Source organism: Cyprinodon variegatus, unplaced genomic scaffold (genome assembly GCF_000732505.1).
Source record: "Cyprinodon variegatus isolate N-32 unplaced genomic scaffold, C_variegatus-1.0 Scaffold275, whole genome shotgun sequence".
Taxonomy (NCBI): Eukaryota; Metazoa; Chordata; class Actinopteri; order Cyprinodontiformes; family Cyprinodontidae; genus Cyprinodon; species Cyprinodon variegatus.
The window spans coordinates 487,126-495,548 of record NW_015150728.1 but is presented as its reverse complement, the minus strand read 5'-3'; the positions used below and the strand labels follow the sequence as shown (position 1 = coordinate 495,548).

General features: G+C 41.5%; 1 protein-coding gene across 1 annotated transcript in view; it reads left to right on the top strand.

The window, feature by feature from the left end:
• Nucleotides 1-8,423, top strand: part of cep192 (centrosomal protein 192kDa) — a 57,673-nt gene that overhangs the window by 34,593 nt on the left and 14,657 nt on the right. The window contains exons 36-42 of the mRNA XM_015383073.1: nucleotides 1,821-2,081; nucleotides 2,169-2,290; nucleotides 2,902-3,011; nucleotides 3,155-3,302; nucleotides 3,424-3,514; nucleotides 7,201-7,279; nucleotides 7,355-7,478. Coding sequence (XP_015238559.1) covers nucleotides 1,821-2,081; nucleotides 2,169-2,290; nucleotides 2,902-3,011; nucleotides 3,155-3,302; nucleotides 3,424-3,514; nucleotides 7,201-7,279; nucleotides 7,355-7,478 — 935 coding nt within the window. The remainder of the gene's footprint in view (nucleotides 1-1,820; nucleotides 2,082-2,168; nucleotides 2,291-2,901; nucleotides 3,012-3,154; nucleotides 3,303-3,423; nucleotides 3,515-7,200; nucleotides 7,280-7,354; nucleotides 7,479-8,423) is intronic.

Below are 8,423 nucleotides of genomic sequence, written 5' to 3'. Positions count from 1 at the left end.
GTAATAATGATAATAATTGTACATTTTATTTCAAAGGTGCCTTTATGGACACTTAAGGTCACATTACAAAAGATAAAACCACAATGGGAAAAACAAAGTCAAAATACAGAATAAAACCATTAAAAAAAATACAAACGCTTGGACAGAGTTGGAAAGAGTTGATTTAGTTCCAATAAGGATAACTTCCGTTTTACTACTAAGTTGTTTGTGAACCAGGCTTTTACTTCAGAGATGCAATCTGGGAGGGAGGTGGGCAGAAGAGAAGACAATGGTTTTGTGATGAGGTAGAGCTGGGTGTCATCGGCATAGCAGTGGAAGTGAATTTTAAATTTGCTGAAGATACTGCTTAGGGAAAGGAGGTAGATGATAAAGAGGAGGGGACAGAGCCCTGGGGCACACCTGAGGTGACGGGGGAGGGGTGGATTTAAAGGGGTCATAGAACGCAAAACATGTTTCCTTTGTCATAGATGAATAACGATAGTTCAGTGGGTGAAATGGACATACAGAGAAGTGAAAACCCCATCGACGCCTCCTTTCTCTGCAAATCTCTGAAGTGTCGACTGCTGGGCCGCTGACTGGAACGGACCTCAGCAGAGAGCCATGAGCTGCCAGTCCTCAGCCGGAGGAGGGGGACTGGGGGCCCGGTAAGACAGGCGGGGGGGAGCCGGTGTCCAGGCTACCATCACCCGGTCATGTTTTTTTTTTTTTTTTGCTCATAGAACAGCAAATATACCATTTTCAGTGCAACCAATGTTACACACCCTATTCAGAGACCTTAAAGACCAGCACCAGATACCCTATAGAATCATTCTATTACCCCTTTAAGGGTCTTCAAAGAAAAGTGAGCATGCTCTGAATATTAGTACTCCACAAAAAATGTTTTCTTACTGAACCTAGGAGCAACGGTTTATAATCCCTACAGACGTTAACTTAAAATAGAAATTTCAAAAGTTTTCAAACAAATATATTTTATTTTATATTCTGGTAAAGTCAGTTTTTACCACAGACCTCAGCTATGAACGGAAGCGCTAATCCGCCAGTTTATGGGTAGTTTTAAGGCAACTTTAACTGGAAGTTCCCATTTTATGTTGGTCTGCCTGTCAAAAGAAAAGCACATTCAAAACTAGGATCATAATACTGCATTGATAACTGACTTCATTGTCCACAACTGTCCAAATCGATGTGAGTTTCTGACATCTAGAATGTGTTTGGTTTGAATGCACCTCTAAAGTTTTTCTCCAAGCTCCTCCCATTGTTTCACATGTTATTATTAAGATGGTACCATATAGTAAAACTGAAAACTGCTTGAGGATGTAAAGACCATTAAATAAAAAGAGGAACTTCAGGGATAGATCTGATGTGATGATGTCAAACTTTATCTTTGTCTCTGCCTTGAAAGGTGACCCTGGTTTGATGAGTTTATTTCTGTATCAGTATGAATTAGCTCACGCTTTCATTCTTCATCCCATTTGTTAAATACATCTATAAAAGGCTCTTAGTGTTCCTGCTAGGCATCGCTTTTTGTCCATTCTGATCTGGTAAAATCGAAGCAATTGTTCCTGAGCTCTTCAGTAATGAGGAACCAGTCACAGCTTTCGTTGAGTGTTTGAACACGCAGCCTCTGTTCTCAAGAAGACAAGTTTCCCTCGGGGATTTATTCTGACGTTTGAATTTGTTTTCGGGTGTGAAATGAAGAGTGAAGCTGTCTAAATTTTTCTAATGATCCAGTTTGCATCCATCCACCTTTTTAAAGCTCAGTCTGCTTTTGATTCTGCTTACTTAAAGAGCGGCCACTCATTTTGTCCTCATTCCGTCCTTAGATTCCTCTGTCTGGCTATGGCGGCACAAGTAACATCATCCTGGAGGACCAGAGGAAATATGGCGATGGCTATGTGGCGACTTTGTCTGATGTGGCTGTTGGCTGTGTCAGCAAAGTTTGCCTGTGTGTGAGGAACACGGGCTCTAGAGCAGCCTTTGTCAAAGCTGTGGCTTTCTCCGACATCCCGAGCCGATCACTCATGCCGGCCTCTGTCATGAGTCTGGCTCCCTCCCAGTTTGTACTGCAGGAAAGGACGCAAGAGGTGAGAGGCTGACTGACACCATCAGTTCAAAGGTTTGTTCAGTTTTTCTGATTATAGCAGCACCTTCTGACATGTCTGTGTCTCCAGGTGATCACAGTTCTAATGAAGTCCAGCAAAAGAGAAACGAGTCTGTCTGAGTCGGGGTCTGACCCCTTGGCCACCGTCTGTCTGTTTTGTGGAGATGAGGTCTCCAGGCAGCAGTACAGGAGGTGAGACTTCACCACTGCATGCCGCCTTATTGAGTTTGTGTAAAATTTATCATTAAATGCTTATTCTATAAATGCTACTAGGACTGTGAATTGGGTCTGATAATTACCATATTCTCTGGACTATACGTAGCAGTGACATTCAAATATAGCATCTTTACATGGAAATTTCAGGGAATAACTTAAGATATTAAGTTATTAGTAGTGTTATTTTTTATTCTGTTCTCTGGTTGATTGTGACTTATACAGTGCCTATTACTGTTAGTGGTATAGCATCTTTCATTAGTGGTACAATTAATTTCTCCACTATGAGATCAATGACGGATTTTTATCACTTATAAGTTCCTCTGACGTAAAGGTTGTACCTCCGACCAAAACATGTAAAAAAGTGGGACCGAAAACTACGGTAAATCATTGTAATAATGGATTGACCATATCCACCATGATCACTGACCCGCTGTATGGGGGGATCGCTGACCCTACATAGGGGGATCGCTGACCGACATACGTACGGGGACGTACGGGGGGATCGCTGACCCGACGTAGGGGGATCACTGACGCGAAGCACTGGGATCTACCCGACACACCTTTAATAGCTGATGTGCTTTTTGCAGATTGCTTCAGACAAAACCAGAGGCTGGGAGGAGGGCCTTGTCTGAGAACAGTCTGCTGAAAAACATTGATTTCAGCGAAAGCTTCCTGGGAGAGGAAAGTGTTAAAGAAGGTAAGATGGATTTTCATACAAGATGCATTTGATTTTGTTTTAGAAAAATGTTATTATAAAGAGCAGATTAATGACTAACGTAATGCTGATGCAGCCTTTCAAACCTGCTCCTGTGTCTGACTCATCGTTTCCCCTCTCTGTAGCTTATGACCTTCCCCTGCGGCCCAACGAGGCACATATATTCTACAGCAACATGAGCAAAGTGTTTGTAACGCTGCTGGGGAGAACAAAGGGCTCAAACGCCGATCAGAGCGAGCTGACCTCTGACAGACACTGTTATCAGACCAAGAGGTATCATGGAGGCTGGGGCTGTTCCAGCTTATGTTAGATGAATCGCTGGAGGATTTTACCAGCAGGGATTAAAGCTCTTTGTCAAGGTTGAACATTTGTCTTTTATTTTTGTTTCTTTCAGCGGTTTTCCTCATGGCAGCGTGTCCCTGGATGTGCTGCCAGTGAAAGGTCCACAGGGTCCCGCCCTCAGAGTTACTCCACCCTCTTCAAAGGTACCTGAACATGTACAACAAACACTTTTGTTTCAGTGCTTATTTGCCTAAATGTAAAGAGTTGGAGAAAGTCTAAAACAATTTATTCCATAAAACTCATCAGTCTATTATGAAGTGATCAGCTGATTTCAGGCTTTTAGCCTGGAATATTTCATAGGTTGTACAAATTGTAAAGATTTTCCATAAGCAGTAAACAGTAAGCGCTGTTTACTGCGTTTTGAGGTGGAATGCAGCCAATTTTTTGTCTTTGTTACAACACTACTTTTGTCCTGATTATGGGAAGCATGTGCTTGACTACTGGTGAAAATTTCAGAAGGAAGACATGAGATTTTTTTTTTATTTTTATGGACAGCATTATGTTTCATAGGTTAATTCAATCAATCACAAAGTGTAATGCAACGTTCACAATGCATGCACTTTTAGCAGGAACAAAGCTTCTGCTGCTTCATTTTTTATGCTTGTCCACATTAAGGTCCTGCAACGGGTCGGGTACCCGCGGGTTCCCGACGGGTCACCCGCTAAAATGCTCTTTTGCAGGTGAAAAATACATAAATAAAAATAAACGGGAACGCGGGGTCGAGCGGATATTTTTTTAGTGCGGGCGGGTAGTTGGTGATTTTTTTTTTTATGCATGTGTGTTGTTATGGACATCAGAAATGTTATATTAATCAGGCACTGGGGTCACCCTTATTGTAGCTTAAAGCCCTGCTGGCAGTGTGGGCTTCCCTCCAAAAAGGCCACAGTTGCATACACGTCTGCTGCAGTGTTAATGGCGTTGTTCTGCAGCGCAGCGTACTATAGCCTATTACTTGATGTGTTAACGGGTCGGGTTGCGGGTTAAATATCAACGGGTCGGATTTGAATTGAAGATATCCGCGGGTGACGGGTCGGGTTCGGTAGTCATCCGAACGGGTTCGGGCCGGTGCGGGTTGGTAAAACGCGACCCATGCAGGACTCTAGTCCACATTAGGGTCAGATGACTTTACTGGTCCAGTAAAGTGTGTCCCGATACGTTCAATGGCAGAGAGCAGCTTTGCTATATTTGCTGTGATCAGTTGGCAAAAAGTAGATCTAATGTTTTTTATGCTAGAAAGTCCACCTCCAAACTCTGTCCGTGAAGTCAGTTCATCAAGATTACAATCCTGCCTTTTAAATTATATCGCGGTTGGAGCCACTCAGACCCCCACATATCAGTGGGACGCTGTCACTGGGAAACCAGCAACACCTGCCTCAGGTCCGGTCGCCTCTTGGGGGTTTTCCGCTACAATTCGTGCCGACCTGAAGTAGATGTTAGCCGTTTTTAGGCATATGGTATAAACTGCAGGCACTAGACTAATAAAAACTGAACATATTTTGTCGGCAGGTTTCAACATGTTAATTTAGGCATTATACAGTTTTAGGGGAGTTATCATTGCTCTCTGCATCAGTGCTGTGTCTGTCTCCCCGCCTCCTCTGATTGTGGCGCGTTGAGCAGCTCCATCATCTGCTGTGTATAAAATTTGTAACATTTGAGCAGTTTCCAGGGAAAAAGGACGTACCAAAGCCATACATCCCAAAACGGGGCAACACAATTAATCATTTTTTAAATAAAGGGCGTACATTGTACGCCCATACGCATTGCTAGCTAAACTGATTAAGTAATCAATCTGCAGTAGATTGACTCTAATACACGCTGCCTGCTGATAGACAAGGAGAGCCGAAAACTATACAAAAAGGGTAATGTACCTTTTACTTTTATGATGGAGTTTAAAGAGCAAAGCAAAGAGCTGCTATAGCTGCCCAGGCCGACTGGGGTTCAAGGAGACAGAGGCAGACATACAGAAAGAAGCAGAGATACAAAGGAACTTGTCAACTGGCTCCAAAGGTGATCCCGTCCAGGATACACACAGCCAGACAGACGAGCTCCGAGGCAGCTCCCACATCAGAGGACAAAGAGAGCAAATCATGTCAGTCACAGTCAGAGAAACAGGACTATACTGAAAAAATAGGCCAAGCTTAAACGTCTATAAACAAAGGTGTTGATGGCAGCAGCACAGCTGATATTTCTCTCCAGGAGGGTGGCACAGCCAAACAGGAACAGACCAGATGAAGCTACTTTGAGAAAAAGCAGAGAGAGAGCATAGCGTTAGAGATTGAACTAACAGATTCTGCAGATTGGGAGAATAGAGATGGAATGATGACAAAGACGTCCCTATGTCCTCCAGCAGTCTAAGCCTATAGCAGCATAACTATAGAGATTGCGCAGGATAACCTGAGCCACTCTAACTATAAGCTTTCAAAAAAGAACCATTAAAACTAGAGAGGGTGTCTGCCTCACGGACTAAAACTGGTTTGTTGGTTCCACAGGAGAGGAGCCATTCTACTTTTAGAAATTCTAGGAGACACTAGTAAACTTACAGATTGAGAGCAAAGTTCTCTGTTAGGGAAATAAGGAACCTAAAAAAAAAAACTGTCTCTCCATTTAGCAACACATGTAGTAATATTACATTTAGCATTAACCATATTTTTCAAAAGGCCAGAGTTAAGAGGAAAAAGATACAACAAAAATAATGGAATAGTTGAAACAAAACAGTAAAGATCAATACTGATCTAGGATTTAATCTGGTTAATATGTCCTGGAAGGGAGTCCATATCCGGTTAAAGTTAGCCTATGTCCCACTTAACGAATTAATATTTTTTTCAGCAGGACAGTATGGCAGTTTATTGAACCAACGTTTCTTGTTTGGAGGCTCCATAGATTTCCAGTTTTTAAGTATATACTTTTTTGCTGCAGATGATCCTAACAAGTATGCAGACGTCCTACACCTCTGGCATTTGTCAGTAATACTGGCATTCAGCTTATTCAACCTATATGGGGTATAATATAGATCTGCTTACTTTTGGCAAAAAGGTAAAAACAATATTTAAAGATGCAAGACTTTAAACCTTGTTTTCATTTTTACTTTGCAGAAATGCAGTTTATTCAAACTTCCTTTAGTTCCTTACAACTGAATCCTTAAGCATAAAAACCTCAAATACCGTTTAAGAGGAAGATCAACAAACTGTTTGCTGTGTTCAGGCTGCAGACTGTAATTTATCACTGACGCAAATGGTTGACTATTAATCACTTGGTGCTGAAACAGCAGAAACCATATTAGTGCTGGGTTCACAATAAATGCATTTATGCATTAACTCACAATATTTCTTTGTAAGTATTTTCAAATAAAAGTCTTCTGTAGTCCTCTGGCCTTCCCATCTTTATTTTCCTTGTAATTGCTGTTAAGGTTTTTACACAGTGGTTCTACTTTTACTCTAATGAATGGTTTTTATGCATTTAATGAGTTGAAATGTATGATCTGGTTGAACTGTAAAGTGCCTTGAGATGACATGTGTTGTGAATTTGGCGCTATATAAATAAACTGAATTGAAATGTTCCTTAACTATATAGTTTAAAGTCATATAAAAAAAAAAAAAAAAAAAAACAGACACAAAGAGAAATTTAATAAACAACCCTAAATATTTATTGACTTTCAGTAATTTGATACAAGCTGGAGAATTTCCAGCAACTCATTTAAATGTGCTTTGAAAAGTTTGTCGATCTAAACCTTCAGTTTTACACAAACTATGGAAAAGAATGAACAGATTTAATGTTTTTCTTTTAAACATTTGGTACATCGACCATCCTTAATCCTGGGCTCTTCTCTTAGGCTTCTGAACCAGAACACAGACGGTCCGAGTCGTGGATCATCCACCCGCAGCAGCTCGTCCTCGCAGCTCCAACCATCAGTGAGTTTCAGTCTATTTTAATGGACTGAATGGAAGAAGATGCGGAGGATTAACGGTTGTCTGTCCCTTGTGCAGATGGTCCGTCCAGCACCAGCCAGGTCCAGATTCGGAACAACACCTCCAGAGAGTTGACCTTTGACCTTTCATGGCCGGCTCACTGCCTCACCATCACCCCACAGCACGGAGTCATTGAGCCTCAGTAAGGCTTTCTATGTTAACCTCATTTCTACCAATCGGTTTTATTAAACTCTCTTAAAAACAACACATTTTAAATGTTTTACTAAATATCACTTTGACTTTCTTACATCTTTGAGATCGCCTGACCAGTAAAGGCTGTTTCAGTATTCTCACTTCAGCTCCTTTCTCTCTCAGAACTTTAGCCAGTTGGTTTACTGGTTCAGGAAAATGTGTGAATGAAACCAGAACTGATTACCAGGGTTAAACTGACCTGACAATTTACCCGCGTCGCTCTAGTGTGAACAAACTCGTTACATTAGTGGGCAAAGGATGCATTTGTGTTTAACAAAATGTTTGTAGTCATGTGTCACCTAGCAATGGTCCTGACACCTGCTACACATTAGCTGTCTCTTAATTCACTAGAATGCGAGTACGGACTCGTGTCCTCGCCAAGTATGTTCTTGAGCAAGAACACAGGAAAGTATGGATTGTGGAGAACGGGAGCACGCAGCATAAATATGTGTCTATTGGAACAGATGCGTACTTGTGGCATCACAACATGCTCAGCTTGTCTGGAGCTGCGTATCTACTAATGTTAACAGTCCCTAGATGATATTAAATTCTTACATTTTCCATTTAGTGGGGCAATAATAGTTAACAAAATCGGATAAACGCAAATCAAATAAACATTTTGCCAAATAAAACAAAAAATCGCCATCAGAGCCAGCGGTCCTTCATTAACGGCTATGCCGAAATAGGGCGGCTGCAGATGGGCTAACATTAGCTCTGGCTGCGGTTAGTCTCTGAGGTCCGCTGGTTGCCGCGATCCTCTCAACATTGGAAATGTTTTTTAATTACTGCCTACGTCGGCCATATAGTGAAGCTTAAAAGTAGAATTTTCTTGCCGTTCAAGGATCTTAAAGTGTACTTTTATAGAACATCAGAAATGGAAAAGAGAATATTTAAC